Source organism: Arvicanthis niloticus, chromosome 2, assembly GCF_011762505.2.
Source record: "Arvicanthis niloticus isolate mArvNil1 chromosome 2, mArvNil1.pat.X, whole genome shotgun sequence".
In the NCBI taxonomy this organism is placed as follows: domain Eukaryota; kingdom Metazoa; phylum Chordata; class Mammalia; order Rodentia; family Muridae; genus Arvicanthis; species Arvicanthis niloticus.
In genome coordinates, this window is record NC_047659.1 from 90,628,237 (window position 1) to 90,646,007 (window position 17,771).

A 17,771-nucleotide genomic window follows, 5' to 3' on the forward strand; every position below is an offset into this window, starting at 1 on the left:
TTTATTAGATAATGAGTGACATCCCCTCTGGTTACTTCCTCCTGTCGCTGGGGCATTTGGGTTGCACTGGCACCTGCCCTTCTGAGTACTAGTGCGGTCTGGGATGAGGACAGGTGGGTATTTGCCCTAGGTTTATCTTTCTGGGAGTTGGGCAGAGCTGAAGGGATAGGTAAGGTTACAAGAAGGGGAGGAGTCAGAGCCTTCCCTGAGTCTGTTGCTCAGGCTGAGACACTAAAGAGGGAGTTTCCAGTCTACTCCATGCCCAGCTTCCTCTAAGGCACAGGATAGTTTCTAGGGTGCTGATCCCCTCTCTGCAGCCACCAATATACCCCATGTCGAGCAAACTTCTGGAAAAACAACAACAACAACAACAACTACCCAAAGCCAGTGAAAAGCTATGCAGAGGCTCCCAGCCAGTTCATAGTAAAGCAAACCAGACCCAACAGATGCCTGTCTCTTAGTGGAATCCAACTTCAGGAGGCCAGTCCCAGCTCCAGCATGGCGCGAACAGGATCTGAGTGCTTATTGGAGTCCCAGGAGTGTGCACATGTTCCTGGCTTGGTCATCATTCCCTGTTGCTCTACTGCACACACAGGCTATCAAACAGGAAAACATTCAGGGAACCGTTCCCACAGCCTGAGCCGACGGCAGGGGGAAGAACAACACGACCTCACTCTTCCTGCACAAAATGAAACAGGAAAGCGGCTCCTAGGCTCTGGGGGGCAGGGGAGGCTGAGCTGGGACAGAAGTTGAGATGACGAGGCTCCCATGTGGGGGACAGGTAGGACACCCGCAGGCCTGCACGTCCACACCACCGGGCTAAGCTATATTGCCATATGGCCAGAGAAGAGCCCTGCAGGGGTCCTGGTGGCTGGCTCAATCCATTTACCACCTCTGATACCTTAGCCTAGGAGCTGAGAGAGAACCCAACACATCATCCTGGCTTTCTGATGCAAGCTGGAACCCGAGCAAGGTAGTGTAGTATGCTTGTAGGGGCTCCTACTTGTAGGGGCTTGTGCCAGGCCCTCTTCCCAGAATCTCAGGAGTGGGCCCAGTTCTCACTTGGAGTGTGAACAAAATATAATTTTCTTCCAGGATGTCCCGAAGGTTTCTCCTTGAGGGGCTACACACCCCCACCAAAATACAGAGGTAGGGTATTTAAGGGTCTCTTGATCACTCAAGAGTCCAGGAGACTTGACATTCAAACAGGATTAGACTATAGCTCTTGACACATTCTCAAGAGCCTAGTATATTTTATAATAGAATTAGAGTTTAGCAGTTCCTCAGTAGTTTGGAGTTACAGTCCTGCCTAAAGAATTAGTCTGACCTCCTGGTGACCTTTGGGCCTGAGGACAGCTGCTTTTCCAGAGCTTGTTGGCTGGTGACCACCTGGAGATCCTTGTGCTCTGGGTTGGGAGGGGCCGCAGTCATGCCTCTTTTGACTAGCCCAAGGAGGGCCACAGTTGATCTCATCTGGGGGCAAATGAGGGTACAATGGTTCTGACCTGCTTCTACTCAGGCTAGTTGAGGCCAGTAGACTGAACCAAGGTGCAAGGTGTACAGTGTTTCAACTCTGCCAGGGGCCCCAGAGAGCCCTCCTTTGGCTCCCTCCTCCCCTCCCAAAGTTATCTCCACGTGGGTCTGCACCATCTGTGGGCCCAACCCTCCGCCCCCGTGTGACCTGCTGCATTCCGGGAAGGAGATGGAAGTGATTCACTCAGGGAACTGTGACTGTCCCTTCCCAGGGAGGGGATGCTCCTGGGAGACCCCAGAGGTCTTTCCCCAGGGACCGCGCCCACCACCCCACGCGTCCCAGGGTGGCCTGGACCGGATTGGGCAGAGGAAGAGGCAGGTGCGCCGCCGGCCCGCCGGGGTCAGCCCTCCACCTGCCGCCACCGCCGGGCGCCCGAGAGCGCTGCGGCTCCCCGCCCTCTGCTCTTTGTTACAGCCCGACTTCCTGTTTGTGGTCGCCGACCCCGGCTTACTTCCCGGGCCGGGAAGCCGCCGAAGGCCGCGAGTTTCTCGGGGACACTCCCACTGGATCCAGCCTCCTCCCTCCTCCGAGTCCCGCCCCTAGTCGGGGAACCGCGCGGGGCTGTAGCCCCGGGAAGCGGGAGCCTCGGGCGGGTGTCGCGGCGAGGCGGCAGGGCCGTCGCCGGACACTAGAGGGCGCTGCGCGCTTGTCGCGGTTGTTCTCCCTCTGGAGGCTCATGGAACCACCCTGAACCAAAGCTTCCAGGCCTGGAGTCCTAAATCAGCTTGTGTCTCTGCCCCACAGAGCTCTGTTCTGGTTCTGTACCAGTAAGTGCAGGGAGTAATTGGCGATGCTTTCCTCCAAATATTGTCCTGGTGTTCAGAAAGCAAGGCCTCTTCATCTGCTAAAGCCACCTCTGCTGAATCCCCATCATTTTCCAGCAACCACCAGCAAGTGGTCATCTTTAGACCTGGGTGGAAGAGAGCAGGTCTGTGTTTGAGCTAGTGGTTAAAACTAAACTTCCTTCCTGTACCATCCCTCACTGACAAGTGTTCTGGGGCATCCATTTCCTCAACACTCTTTGAATACCTGTATTAAATATAGGCCAGACATTGATAGCAAAGGATAGTTGCTTATCTGAAAAGACGAACCGATCCGGAGAGGCTAACCGTTCAGTTATTGATTTATTGATTGATTGATTGACTGACAGATTGAGACGGGAACTTAAATTAGGCTGTCCTTAAATTCTATAAGTAGCTAAAGATGACCTTGTCTTGGGGACAGGAAAAAGGGGTAAATCCAGTTGAAGCCACTTGTAATAGTGAGCTACAGTGGTTTCAGTTGCAAGCTGCTGTGACTTCAGGATTGTGTCCTACAAAGGACCAGAAATGAAGCCTGAGGACTCCAGAGCTGAACACCCGAACCAACACCATTAATCAGAAAGAAAAGCAGGATATAGTAGTGCTCACCTTTAATCTCAGCACTTGGGACAAAGAGTGAATGAGTTCTAGGCTGGAATGGTCTACACAGCAAGTTCCAGGTCAGCCAGGACTACCAGGAGCGGGCAGGGGTGGTCTCAAACAGGAACACAACAATGAGAAAGAGAGACAGAAAGAATCCCAAGAGGTTTCAAAAGAGGACAATGCCTAGGTGACAAGGGTTTTTGTGCTTTTGAATGTTTACAGAACAGAGAAAAGAGTAGTAAATGACCCCACCTGTGCACAGGATGACATATTTATCTCTTGGCATTAGAGCGCTGGCGTGGAATACTAGTTATTGAACTGTCATCATGTGGAAGGTCCTCGATTCGTGAGGCACCTGCAAACAGAGAGGGGCTTTGATCCACAGAGCATCTATGATGGTGTCAGAGTCTTCTCCAGGCACTAACTACCTAACTTACCCTCTGTTTCCTGTCTCAATCCACCCTTATAACAGGTGACCCTAAATGACTTGGGAGGAGGTAGAGCAAAAATCGATGGATCTACTTCAGGCTGAGGAGAAATGTTGAATATTGACATAAGTTAGGGCCCCCAATAGGAGACTTGTCTAGTGGCCCATGGTGGAAGTTTGAGCCATCTTGGGTTGTATGGATGTAATATTTATTCCATAGAGAATACAACCACATCATAAGATCAAACAAACATATCAAAATTAATACATGTATGACAGGTGTTAGGAAGGACCAAAGCCAGTGCATTCTTTCTTCTAGGATCTGACCTTGCCGAGAACCTCGAGCCATTAAGCAAACCCTTTTGGTGTATCTTTGGTTTTTGATAGTTGTTTGTCTTGTACTCCCCAAGTCCATATTGTTTACTCAGAAGTAACAGGTCTCATTAATAAGACTGCAAGTATCACTCACCTGAACGGTGAGAAAGTCTAAGGCCTTTGCTTGCTTGCTTGTTTGTTTGTTTGTTTTAATTGTATGGGTATGGGTCTTTTACTTGCATCTATGCCTGTGGACTACATATGGGCCTGGTGCCGGCAGATGCCAGAAGAGTGTGTTAGATCCCCGGAGACTGGAGTCACAGATTGTTGTGAATAGTCAAATGTGTTCTAGGAATCAAACCAGTGTGTTCTGAGGAAGGAGCTAGTGCTCTTAACCACTGAGCCATCTCTCTAGCCCATCTGTGATGGTTTCAATACTCTTGGCCCAGGGAGTGACACTATTTGGAGGTGTGGCCTTGTTGGACTAGGTGTGGCATTGTTGGAAGTGTGTCACCATGGGTGTGGGCTTTAAGACTCTCATCCTAGCTCCCTAGAAGCCAGTATTCTGCTAGCAGCCTACACATGAAGATGTAGAACTCTCAACTCCTCCTGCACCATGACTGCCTGGATGCTGCCATGCTCCTGCCTTGATGATAATGGACTGAACCTCTGAACCTGTGAGCCAGCCCCAATTAAATGTTGTCCTTTTTAGAGTTGCCTTGGTCACAGTGTCTATTCACAGCAGTAAAACCCTATCGCAGACACCTTCCCTTCAGTTTTGAAGGAATACATCAACTAACAAGTTAAAGCTCTGCTGCTGAGTTTGGGGTGCGAAGGCCCAAGAAAACCATAGGAGAGAGTGTGAATACTTAATTGGAATTCAAATATGGTGAAATATGGTAATCGTGAAGAAACTCTTAAAGATGTCTCAACTGTCATGCAGGGATCCACAGAACTTGGGGACATAGCAAATTAATCACATTTAGGGTGTCATCTCACAGTATAGAGTACTTGTTTTAGAAGAGATCCCAAGTTAGAAAAGCCTTCTGATGGAGGAAAATTTGAACCTTGAAGTTTTGTGTATCAGGGAAGATATTCGATATGCTATGTTGACCCCGCCAGAGAATCAACAGTGTTCGGTAATGACAGAAGTCATGAAATGGGGGAGGGGAAGCCTGTCTCTTTTAAAGCTAACAATAGTGGTAGGGCCCTACCTGAATCCTACATGCTTTGCTGGAAGATAGCTTTGTCTGAGTACCCCAGAAGGATCCCAGGGACCCTGTGGGCTAAAATCTGAAAGTCCGCCCTGGGGGATAATCATCTCCAGAGAGAGGTTGATCTCAGGTTGAGTGTCTATGAGATTTATCACAACCAATTCCTAAAGAACAGCAGAAGGAGAGGTAGATGGAATGCCCAACCCAGAGCTCACATCTTCAACCATAAACATTAAACTCAGAGAGAAACACTGCAAATCTCTAAACTCTCAAAACATTTAACTCTCAAAACCCCAAGGGTTGCTTCTTCTAGCAAAGCCACAACTAAACCTCCCCACCAGTACCCTCAACTGGGGACCAAGTGTTCCAGTGTGTGAGACAATGGTAGACATTTACCATTTGAGCCATCGCAAGGACTGTCCCTAAATCCCTGGGGGTGAGGGCAGCCAGGTAAACTGAACATCCTGGGAGGCTGGGTTGTCAAAGGCAAACAGGTATTGGGAATATAGATACAGTATGTAGAAGAGGACACCCATGAATCCTTTGCAGTTCTTTGGGATCTGGGCCAGGAGACTGTATGATAACAGCTTCATTTGTAAATCTGAGGTCCTGGACTTGTCTGCGTTCTCCATAAGGTTTCTCCCTGAACAGATGTGTTATAGGGACTTTTACTAGCCCTGCTGTTTTAGATAGAGTATGATGCAAGCACTCTCCTGCCTCAGGTTTTCTTTAAGATTTATGTTGTTGTTGTTATTATTAGTAGTAGTAGTAGTATTGAGATAGGTTTTTACCATGTAGCTGTAATTGGCCTGGAATTTGCAATGTAGATAGGATGGTTCTGAACTCACAGATTTTACCTGCTTCTGCCTCCCATGTGCTAGAATTAAAGGTCACCACACCTGACCTTATTTTTTTTAAATAATATATATACATGTATATCTGGGCAGGCACATGTGCACCTGAGTTCGAGTACCCACGGAGGCCAGACGGCATTGTCACACTGAGAATGGCCTCCATGTTTGAATACTTGGTCCTTATTGGTGGAACTGTTTGAGAAGGATTAAGAGGTGTGGCTGTGTTGGAAGGGGTGTGTCCATAGGATTGGCTTTGAGGTTTCAAAAGTCTCATGCCATTTCCAGTGCTCTCCAGCTGCTTCCTGTTGCAGATCCAGATGTGAGCACAAGATGTGAACACTCAGCTTTTTCTACCACCATACCCTTGTTCTACCATCACAGACTCCAACCCTCTGAAGTCATGAGGCCAATGATTTTTTGTTGTTGTTTTGTTTTCTGAGACTTAGTTTCTTTGTGCAGCCCTGGTTGTCTTAGAACTCACTCTTGTAGACCAGGCTGGCCTCAAACTCCTCCTGCCTCTGCCTCTCAAGTGCTGGGATTAAAGGCCTGCACTACCAACCATCTGGTTCTCCTTACAGAGAACACAGACAAGTCCAGGACCTCAGATTTACAAATGAAGCTGTTATCATATAGTCTCCTGGCCCAAATCCCAAAGAAATGCAAAGGATTCATGGGTGTCCTCTTCTACATACTGTATCTATATTCCCAATACCTGTTTATAAATTGCCTCAGGTGGTGTTTCGGTTATAGCAATAGAAAAACTAGTGTAATCCCCCCAGAGCTGGAGTTACAGGCAGATGTGATGCTCTCAGAGTGGTCTCTGGGAACCAAACTCAGATCCTCTGCAGGAATGGCAAGCACTGTCAACCACAAACCAGCTCTCTAGGCCTGTGCTCCAGTTTTAAAAGGTATTGTTGGGGAAATAGGGAGGATTCTTAAGTGGATTTTAATAGGGGAAGTTGTTTGCCCTTCCACTTTGTCCTTTGATGGCTCATACACTAAGATTAATTTCAGTCTCTATTTAAAAAGGATGAGTCTTCATCCTAGGGCCATAGAGATGAGTAGTCTCCAAGTGAGGCATGATGTTTTGTCCCAAAAGGGGCACAGGACTCTCGGGCACTATTAGGAAGGCATGTAAGAAGAGGAAACATGACCTGGTCTCATTCTGACACAAAGAAATGTAGGAGAGGAAGAGTTTACTTGACTTACAGTTCCAGGCTGCAGTTCACTATTCTGGGGAAGTCAAGGCATGGGCTCCAGCAGCTAGTCACATTACATCTACAGTCTGGGCAGAGAAAAATGAAGATACCCACACTGCCTGCTTTCTAGCCAGCTTTATCTAGCTTGTTTGTTTGTTTGTTTTGTTTTTCGAGACAGGGTTTCTCTGTGTAACCATGGCTGTCCTGGAACTCACTCTGTAGACCGGGCTGGCCTCAAACTCAGAAATCTGCCTGCCTCTGCCTCCCAAGTGCTGGGATTAAAGGTGTGCGCCACCACTGCCCAGTTTATTTAGCTTTCTACCACCACGATCCTCTGCCTAAGGAATGGTACTGCCCACAAAGGGCTGGATGTGCCTATATTAACTAACAATCAGTACAAATCCCTAGTCAGGTAGGTGCCTTTAATCCCAGCACATGGGAGGCAGAGGCAGGTAGATATCTGAGTTTGAAGCCAGCCTGGTCTACGGAGTAAGTTCCAGGCATACACAGAGAACCCTTGTCTCAAAACAAACAAACAAACAAACAAACAAACAAACTCCCCCCAAAACCCATCACAAACAAAACAAACAAACAAACAAACACATAAACACACAATAAAACAAACAAACAAACAAAACTAACAACAACCAAACCAAACTAAAACAAAAACAGGCTGGAGAGATGGCTCAGCAGTCAAGAGAACCTGTTGCCCTTGGAGAGAACCTTAATTCAGTTCCTAAAACCCACATTATTGCTTACAACCCCCTGTAACTCTAGTTCCACGGGGTCTGATACCCTCTGGCTTCTCTGGGCACCAGACACACATATGGTACACATATATACAATCATGCAAAATACTCATACATAAAATGAATAATTCTTTTTGAGACAGGGTCTCACTATGTATTTATGGCTAGCCTGGTAGTCACTATATAGAAGGTTGGCTTTGAACTCACAAATATCCACCTGCCTCTATAACTCAATCTCTAAAAAACCAAAAAGAGTGCTGGGAGTACATGTCAGTGGTAGATTATTTGCCTAGCATATAGAAGCCCTGTCCAGACCAATCTGTGAATTTCCTGGCAAGAAAAGAGAATAAGAAGGCTAGAATTTGCCTCCATTGAATCTAAATATTTACTGTGATCACATTTCTAAGCCACTCAATTCTTCAGAGCTGAGTCAACAGAGAGATAGCCTGTGACTCTGCCCTGTATACAATGGAAAGTGGTAAATCTTAAACGAAAATAATTAGTCAGCCTTGCATCAGACATTGGTTAAAGAGCTTCAGCCCTCGTTAAAACCACAAGGTGAATGCCATTCCTGTTATTTCACAGTTAAGGACATTGATGACTAGAGTCAGAGTGGTTAGGGTGGCCCCACTTGTACGTGCTAGAGTGGTACTCAAATCTGAACTCAGAGCCGGTGTCTGGGCAGGCTGGCATGCTACTGAAATCGGCAGTTTTATAAGGTAACTTCACCCTTAAGCATGATTAATTTATGCAGTTCTTTATCTCCTAAAGCAAGTGCTTCTCTGTCTCAGATAACCATGCCTGCTAGCAACGGTTGTTGATCCAAGTGTCTGGAATGGGAAGTGAGTAAAAACAGATCACAAGGAAATGGGAAGTGCCTGCTTTTAAGAGAACAATAAGGAAAGGTTAATTTGGGAAGATCCAAAAGAGGAAACCACCAGGTGCACATCATGTGCAAGACACATGTGACTCTGCAAAGGGAGGTAATGCTTGGGCCATGTCACCTCCACTGAGCTGGTGCCTCTGTGGGCATGACATCAACAGCCCTCCTGAAGGACCTAGAAGGAAACCTGAGATGTTTGTTACCTGAGTGGTTTACTGCCTGAGAGAGAAGTAAGGACTGGGACTAGGCAAAGGTGACAACAGGAAGGTGTTGATCCCCCTAGCCAACCAATGCTGAGCTTGAATTGAGTGAGATAGTACCCTGGCCTTTTCAAGGTAAGAGCCAGTACTTAAACCCCTCCTTCTCTCCCTCCCTCTGTCCTTCCCTCCCTTCTTCCCTTTCCCTACATCCCTCTTCCTTCTCTCCCTCCTTTCTTCCCCCCTCCTCTTCTCTCCCCTCTCCCTCCCTTCCTTCACTGTCCTCACTAAGTCTATGGATGGTCTTCTGCATGCAATTACTGGATTTACTCCCTTGGGCCTCCAAAGATGAATACATTTTGGGGGAGCTCTCACTTTGATGGAAGAAAGGATACCAAAAGATTCAGTAAGGAGGCTTGGAGCTAGGCCACCTGTGTTTAGACTCAGGATCTGTATGCCACTGTGAGTTGTATGTCTGACTTTCCTGTGTACTTATCTGTGAAATTATATTTACCTTCCAACAGAGTAAGGTGTTTGTAATTCTTTTTATTTATTTTGAGACAAAGTCTCATTATGTAGCCCTGGCTGGCCTAAAATTCCCTGTGTAGACCAAGCTAGCCTTAAAGTTCCAGAGACCCACCAGCATCTGCCTCCTAGGAGAAATTTATAATTAGAATGGATGCAAAAATGTTTAGCAAATTGTCTGGCACATAGAAAATAGCTAGTAAATTACTGTCTGGTCTGTAAACTGGAGGTGCAGAGGATAGATAAACAGATGTGACCTAAGGGGTTGTAGGAGCATAAGGTGAGTGTCTACCTCTGTCTGGATAACATCAGCTTCTGGATCTTTGTCTGGATAACATCAGCTTCTGGATCTTTGTCTGGATAACATCAGCTTCTGGATCTTTGCTTGGGTAGGAAGAGACTTGAAGAAGAACATCATGGAGGCATTCCCCAGGGGGTTCAGACACGTGTGCTTTTTCATTTAATTATACATTATAGTTGAATTTCCATGCTAGTAAGTACAGGAACGTAGAATTGTTCCCAATGGAGTCATAGATTTAATGGCTGTATCAACTTTATGTTACCCTGTGGCTGGATGTTTCTGTGCATGTGTGCCTGTATGTGTATGTTTGGGCTTTTGACTACTTTGTGGGTTCTTCTTTCTTCCACCCTTTTCCACTCCTCTTCTCCACCTTTTCAAACCCCTAACACTAGTAAGAGAGAAAACAGGCTAGAGGGGAAAGGGGGCAACGTTAGCCTTAGGCTCCTTCCTGCTGATGAGGGGCATTGAGTTCCTTAGGGTAAGTTTGATCTTTGCTGTCAAGATATCTAATCTCTTCTCGTCTCTTCTGCATGAACGGAATCTAACCACCACCCACCACCCAGGCCCTTCCTGCAGGGCTCTAGCATTTACATCTTCTGAAAAGTCCCCAGAATTCCAAATGTCACACACTTGAGGAAACTATCTAGAGATGGCAAAACCACGCCTCTGCTAGAGCAGGAGTCGAATCACAGTCACCTGCTGTGATGCAGCCCCATATCCCCAGGCCTGGGATTAAAACAAAAACATATTCCCGTATGACTTCTGTGTTTTTAAAAGCTTCTCACTATGAATTTCTGTCATGTGAATTGAGCACAATTTACTTGAATATTTAACTATTTTTGCATAGTTTTGTATTTCTTCTGCTGGTGTTTACTATTTACTCATCACAAAAGCACTAAGATTTGAAAATAACTTTTTAATTATTATTTAAATTTTACATTTCAGGATGGCATCCCAGGACTTTGGAGGCAGAGACAGGCAGATCTCTTCAAGTTTTGAGGTCAGTGTGGTCTACATAGGGAGTTCTGAGCCAGCTGGAGCTACATAGTGAGACTCTGCCTTAAAAAAAAAATCAGATTGGAGGTGTAGCTCAGTTGCTAGCATGCGTGCCTAGCATATACAAAACCCTAGGTTTCATCCCAAAATTGCACAAATCAGAGTTGCAGACACATGGCTGTAATTCAGCATTAAAGGTGTAGAAACAGGAAGATGAGAAGTTCAAGGTCATCTTCAGGTACGTAGCAAGTTCATACCAGCTTTCTGTTACAACAGACAAAAACAAACAAAATTGACATTTCAGGACAGGTGAGCTGGATCAGTGCGTAAAAGGGCTTGCCACAAAGCTGGATGACCTCAATTGGATCTCTGGGACTCCCAAAAGTTGCCCTGTGACTGTCACACATGCTTGAGTGTATATACCTACCCACACACACATGAAACACATAACTACAGCAAAGAACAATAGACCCATTAAACATTACCATCTCTCAACTGCAACACACACAGCTCAATCAACACTAGCATTTGAGGTCTCCACCATTATTCAGACATTCTTTCCCTGACTTGTTTGTTACAAAAGGACTTCACACAGTACACCAGGCTTACTTGGAACTCACTGTGTAGCCAAGTCTAGCCTCATACTTGTAGCAAGCCTCCTGCCTCGGCTTCCACAGTGCTGGGGTTCTGGTCCTGAGCCACCACACCCTGTCTGTTGTTTTTAATAGTTTTACCATTGCTCATGTGACTGTCCATATCCTGCAGTTTTGGTTTACCGCGCAGTCATTGGCATTTTTACTAGAATGTCTTCCTAATACAGACTGATTTTAAGTGAAGTAAAAATAGCCATGTTGTTTTGAGACAGACTCTCACTCTACAGCCCAGGCTGACCTTAAACTCACCATCCCCCTGCCTTAGGTTTCCCATGTGCTGAGATTGCAGATGTGGGCAATCACCCTTGGCAGAACTAAACTTCTTTTTAAAAAAATCTTACCTTTTCTTTTTAAAATCCCAACCAGAATTTAAAAAATGAAGTCCAAATTTCCTGCCATGCTGTCTCAAGGCCATGTAAGGACTCAGAGGTACTCACTCTAAGCATTTTAATGAGCCTTTCCTGATTCCTCCATGCAAATAAGCAAATAAGTCTGCTTCTTTTCTGCTTGCTGAGTTGGCAGTCTTCCCCCAACATGAGACTCAGGCAGAGTCACACAGGGAAAGCAGGATTCGAACCGGGAGGGAGAGCAAAGGGCACAGGTTTGCTCTCTGCAGGCCGGCGCCTAAGCTGCTGCACCACCGCTGGTCTGCTTCTTTTCTGAAAGCTGAGAATAAAACCCAGGGCTTCACACATGCCAGGCAAATAACCACTCAGTTTCATCTCAGACTTTTTTTTAAGTTGAAAAATTATATTGGTTATTTTACAACCTGTTTTTCATGTAATTATACATCATAGCCAGTGTTTCAATGCCAATAAGCATAGTCAAATAGAATTGTGTCTAATACTTCACAGATTTAGTTAGGTGTACCAACTTTGTTATGATATATGCCTGGATACTTGTTTTCTCTGTGTGTCTTTGTGTACTTCTGTATCGTATGGAATGACAACTTATTCAATGTTTAGCTATTTCTAGGTATTTAAGGATTTCCTCCTTTGCTTTTGATCCATAAATAACAAACATTAAAATTTCAGGCACATGGCTTTTGTTCATTCATATTTTGAAGAATTCCCTTGAGTGAAAAGAGGGAGTCACAGGATTTTTTCTACTGATTCATATTTTCAATGGTGCATCAGTTTTTCATCTCCCACCCAAGGTGTGGGAGAAGATTCTCGGGGGCTATGTTCTGCCCAGCAGAAAGGGACTGGCAGAGAGGAGAGGAAAGGAAGGGAAGAATAAATTCGGGCAGTGGTGGCAAGGAGGAAAATTACCAGATACCACCACTTTTCTCAACAACTTTCCATTCAGAAAAGTAATGTGTGAGCCTCGTGGGAACCCAATGCTGGGGCAGGTGCACACCATAGGTGTAAGGCAAATGTGTGTGAGGACTTGTGTTCTATTCCCACCAACAGAAACAGACAAAAGTTCCTCCAACTTTAAGAGTATTTGCATTCCATTTATCCACACATTTATTCATTTAGAGACATGGTTTTTGCTTTGTAGCCCATGCTGGCCCGAATCCTCAGGTCTCTGTCCTCAGCCTCCTGAATGCTAGGCTTAATAGTCTCTCTGTGAGTTCCAGGCATGTATAGTGAATTCCAAGAGAGGGAGAAGGAGAGAGAGAGGGAGAGAGAGGAGAGAGAGAGAGAGGGATCGAGCTTAGACACTTTCTTTGGGATGAATCTACCCTGTTTATATAATTTTTGGGTTAAATAAATAGACTCACTGAGTTTCCACTACCAGGGAGCTCACTCCTGTTCGTTCATCCAAGTGAAAGGCCTTCTGCTCTTTGTTTCTCTTTCCCAATGAGAGATGCCCAGAGGGGCAGCCTCTTGCTGCTACTTAGGAAGTCAAACCCTACCTCCCCTCCAGCCTGCAGTTTGGGGTGGCACTGGCTCCACCAGGTGCAGAGAGGGTAAGCTGTTGGGGAGACAGCTCCTGAGACCTGCCAATGGTAGCTCTTGCAAGGTTCGGGTCAGAGAAGAACTGCCAAGAAGACGGCTGGTGCCCGGTTGCCCACGTCAGTGCCAGGACCCATACCCACTGCATGACAAGAAGCTATGGGAAAAGGCTGCAGCTGCCCTTAGCCCTCTGCGCTCTCCTTAACCATTGCCCCCCCCCCAAAAAAAAAAAAACAAAACCTTGGTGCCTACATAAATTGACTACTGCTGCAAGATTTCAAGCTGGAGAGAACAAAACCCATAGCCTTGGGGTGAGTTAAAGTGGCCCCGCATTCTTCTCTTTATGGCCTTGCACCACAGGTGCCGGCAACCACCCTCAACGTGACTGCTCTGCCCAAAGCTCTTCAGTTTTGACTGTTCTTCAAACCTGTCTGAACTCAGGGGTCTCACATTTGGCCCGGGTATAGCCCGCATGTGAGGCCTGCAAGCTTGTACCACCCAGCCTGACTCAACTGCAGCCTTTGCAAAAACCCTTACCACCCCGTGACTCAGTTTCTCCTGCTGTTCACGTGGGCAATAGCATGAGGCACCAGAGTGGAATGCGGAGGGTGCCCAAAACAGCTTCTCTGCAGTGCGTGCTTTTAGGCGGGGCCCCAAAGGCAAGAATTCGTGCCGCCCAAAGCATTCCTTCTGGTCGTGCCCTGCACTGACCACCGCTTTGGGCGGCAATGATTCTGCCAGGTTCACCGGCTGGACTGCGAGGGAGACACCGTTCAGACCATTGACAGGGCCTTCTCTGGAAACGGCGGGTGCCTGCGCCTGTGCCAAGGCCCGTTCCTGGTGCCCGCAGCCTGACGCAATCCGACGCGCCCTTGCTGCATGCCAGTTCTGGGGAAACCTTCCCCGCCGTTGCATCACTCCAGCCAGGTCTGCCACGGAGGAGGAGCTGAACCAATCAACACGCGCGTTCGCCGGGGGCGGGCTGCTCTGGTACCCACTCGGAGGGCGGCGCGGTTAACCGAGAAACAAAATCCAAAGGTGATTGGCCAAAAAGAGATTTGCTCCGCCCCAATCACCGGGACAGCTGGAGGCAGTCGGAGGGCCTTCCCTGCCGGAGGGTTTAAAGAGCGCCTCTGGAGGGATCACTCAGCTGGAACGACCGATCGGTGCCAGGCCAGGTGTACGCGTCCGTCGGTCCTTCCGTGCCAGTGCCGGAGACCAGCCCCGGAGGCCGCCCGGGCCCGTCCCTGTGCCCGGCACCATGAAGCAGGAGTCCGCAGCCCAGAGCACCCCGCCTCCTTCACTGTCCCCTGCACCATCCGCGCAGCCTTCCTGGGAGGATGGCGACCCCCAAGCCCTGTGGATTTTCGGATACGGCTCCCTAGTGTGGAAGCCGGACTTTGCCTACAGCGACAGCCGTGTGGGCTTCGTACGTGGCTATAGCCGACGGTTTTGGCAGGGAGACACCTTCCATAGGGGCAGCGACAAGATGGTGAGCATCCTTCTGTGCCCAGAGGAGTGGGGTGGGGTTGGCAGAAGAGTGGGCACCCGTGTCCTGGAATGGCAGGAACCCTGGGCTAACTAAATGAAATGTGTAAACCTAGTTTGTGGTTTAAATTCCTGTGCCTGGGTATCAGGTTCGTGATTGCACCTGTGGATTCTTGTGGTGGTTACTGGTCCGGGCTACCTGCTGTTTGTCCCTTCTACATCTGCCCATCACTCTGTGAAGGCCTTCCCCAAGGTGTCAACAGCACTTTTGGCTGTTGACAGAGACACTTATTTCCTCCTCCCTCTTCCTCCTTTTCTTCCTTTCCCACTTCCTCTTCTTTTTCCTCTCCCTCTTCCTCTCCCTCCTCCTCTCTTTCTCTTCCTCCTCTTCCTCTTCTTCCTTGATTTTTTTTTTTTTTTTTTTTTTTTTTTGGTTTTTCGAGACAGGGTTTCTCTGTGCAGCCCTGGCTGTCCTGGAACTCACTCTGTAGACCAGGCTAGCCTCGAACTCAGAAATCCACCTGCCTCTGCCTCCCAAGTGCTGGGATTAAAGGCGTGCGCCACCACCGCCCGGCTTCTTCCTTGATTTTACCTACTTCTTGCTATGTGGCCTCAAACTTATGACAAACCTCCTCTCTCTCAGGCTCTGGGGTGCTGGGACCACAGGCTCAAGTGAAAACAGGATTAAAGCTCAGGGGTCTTTGTGTGTGTGTGTGTGTGTGTGTGTGTGTGTGTGTTGATGGAGATTGAACCTAAGGCCTTGTGTAGGATAGGCAAGCCCCTCTGCCACTAGTCCTTTTGGAAGTGCTAATATCTAATTTGTCTTTTTCAAAATCTTCCTTCCCTGTCTAGCCTGGCCGAGTGGTGACCCTCCTTGAAGATCGTGAGGTAAGTGTGCAGTCAAGAAGAGAATCCTGGGATCCAATATATCAGGGTGCAGAGGGTCAGAGCTGTTGTGTGGGGTGAGTGGAAGTGTAGCCTAGCTTACTCCGTGCTTCTTGGAGACTCGCCTGAGGGTCTTGTTAAGATGGATCTCTGTAAGTTCAGAGTTATTCTTGGCTACATAGTGAGTCCAGGGTCAGCCAGCCTGTACTATATGAGACTTTGTCTCAAAAAAAAAAAAATCAAGGGGAATAGGGTGAAGGGTATTGCTTCTGGGTGGCTCAGCATCCAGTCAAACATGTTAGTTTTTTTTTTCTTCTTTTTTTAATTTCATGGAGAAATGGCTCAGTAGTCAGAAGCACCTTCTGCTTTTCCAAAGGGCCTGGATTTGATACCCAGCACCCATACAGTAACTCTCAATCTGTAGCTCCAGTTCCAGGGAATCAGACTCTTCTGGCCTCCAAGATTAGCAGGTCACCAGGCATACACGTCCATACACATAAAACTTCAAAATTACATTTATTTGTAAGTGTGTGCATGCTGTAGGTCAGATGGAAGCAAGAAGACAAAGGTAGAAGTTAAATTCTTTCCTTCTGCCATGTAAGTCCTGGGGATTGAACTGAGCTTACCAGCTCATCAGGCATAGTAGCAACTACCTCTACCCCTTGAGACGTCTCCCCACTCCCCCCACCTCTTCTAAAGAACACATATGTGTTCTAGGGGAACATTCTAGAATGCACGTGGGATCAACATGGAGAGCTGTGACTGACTGGAGGTGTCTCTGTTTTTCCCCTAGGGCTGCACTTGGGGTGTGGCATACCAGGTTCGAGGGGAGCAGGTGAGCGAGGCACTGAAGTACCTGAACGTGAGAGAAGCTGTGCTTGGCGGCTATGACACTAAGGAAGTCACCTTTTATCCTCAAGACACCCCTGAGCAACCCCTCACGGCACTGGCCTATGTGGCCACCCCACAGAACCCTGGCTACCTGGGCCCTGCTCCTGAAGAGGTCATCGCCACACAGATCCTCGCTTGCCGAGGCTTCTCTGGCCACAACCTTGAGTACTTACTGCGTTTGGCCGACTTCATGCAGCTCTGTGGGCCTCAGGCACAAGACGAGCACCTGGAAGCCATTGTGGACGCCGTAGGAACCCTGCTTCCCTGCTCTTTCCTCCCCGAGCAGCCGCTGGCACTGATCTGAGGAGCCGAGAGCTCCTGCAAGGAGTGTCCGAATGGATACTGGTGGACATCAGCATGCAGTACTTGAGATAGACTTGATGGAGCTAGAGGCAGTTGAGAAGGCATGGCGGGTGGCTGGGGGACTTTGTGTGTTATGTCCTGCCTGTCTGCTAGCCAACTGTCTGCTGGCCTCCAACTCTTCCTTCATTGACCCTGACTTATTACTTGAAAGTTTATTTATTGCACCATGTTGGTGTGGTGGGTAGGGCAGGTGGGGGGCCTGCCCTGGATGTGGGCCCTGCTGTGCGGTGGCTCTGTCCTAGCCCTCTGGTACCTAACCAGAATCACCCCATTGCTGCTGCTAATTCCACACCACCCAGGCCTCCACAGCCCCACGGAGCCTCCAAGAACCTCGATCCTCTGTCCACCTAGACTACCCCAACCCTGGTAATGTCACCTGCCCATGTTCCCGGCCTTCTGGATGAGAGACGGGAAAGGAGGCAAAGTAGCTCTTCAAGGACCAAGGTCCAGCGTCCTTCTTCGTTGCCGGGGTCCAGGGCAGAACTGGATTCTATGCACAGACACAGCTCCTGGGACTGGGCCTCTTCCCTCCTCCCTTTTCTCATTTCCTTATCCTTCTGTCTGTCTGCTTGTTTGTCTGGATTACTTCCTATAGACCCATTGGTCTGTTCCTAGAAAACATCACTACAGTCCTTGTCCATTCTCAGTTGACCTGTACTGCTACCCATAAACTCTCTTCAATTACCTTTGCCAGAATACGGTTTGTCTCTGTCCAGGGCTTGGGTAAGTGAGGGATAAACCTTGGAAAGGCTCCCAAGAAGGGAAAAGCCTCTTTCCTCTCCTCTGCCTTTTCTCAGTACCTAGGCAGTGAGGGCAGGATCCACTGCTGCCGTGGGCACATTCTAGGGTTTGGTATACACAAATAATGCCCATAGCTCCACCCACAAACCTGTGAGCAGCAAGCTTGCCCCTGCTTGGGTATCCTGTGCCTTACCCCGCAGCTGTCCCAGGAAGATGGTTTGCTTGGAGCCCAGGCTAGACTTAAACCCCCAA

General features: G+C 48.0%; 1 protein-coding gene and 1 long non-coding RNA gene across 2 annotated transcripts; one reads left to right on the top strand and one right to left on the bottom strand.

Moving 5' to 3' along the window:
• Positions 1-10,521: 10,521 nt before the first annotated feature.
• Positions 10,522-14,122, bottom strand: LOC143441404 (uncharacterized). The gene is made up of 3 exons (XR_013108763.1): positions 12,977-14,122; positions 11,688-11,916; positions 10,522-10,861 (listed from the first exon to the last, which is right to left on the bottom strand). It is a non-coding gene; the product is annotated as an uncharacterized LOC143441404 (long non-coding RNA).
• Chac1 (ChaC glutathione specific gamma-glutamylcyclotransferase 1) lies at positions 14,122-17,474 on the top strand. Its single transcript, XM_034493681.2, has 3 exons — positions 14,122-14,643; positions 15,492-15,527; positions 16,318-17,474. Exons 1-3 carry the CDS (start codon positions 14,413-14,415, stop codon positions 16,717-16,719), a joined length of 669 nt encoding a protein of 222 aa, XP_034349572.1. The 5' UTR covers positions 14,122-14,412; the 3' UTR covers positions 16,720-17,474.
• Positions 17,475-17,771: the final 297 nt, after the last annotated feature.

What these genes read in the sequence shown, in the direction of transcription:
- Chac1 (XM_034493681.2), top strand. Translation starts at nt 14,413, where the DNA reads ATGAAGCAGGAGTCCGCAGCCCAGAGCACCCCGCCTCCTTCACTGTCC. An exon ending in ATAGGGGCAGCGACAAGATG is followed by an intron (nt 14,644 to 15,491) that starts GTGAGCATCCTT and finishes TTCCCTGTCTAG; the next exon opens with CCTGGCCGAGTGGTGACCCT. An exon ending in CCCTCCTTGAAGATCGTGAG is followed by an intron (nt 15,528 to 16,317) that starts GTAAGTGTGCAG and finishes TTTTTCCCCTAG; the next exon opens with GGCTGCACTTGGGGTGTGGC.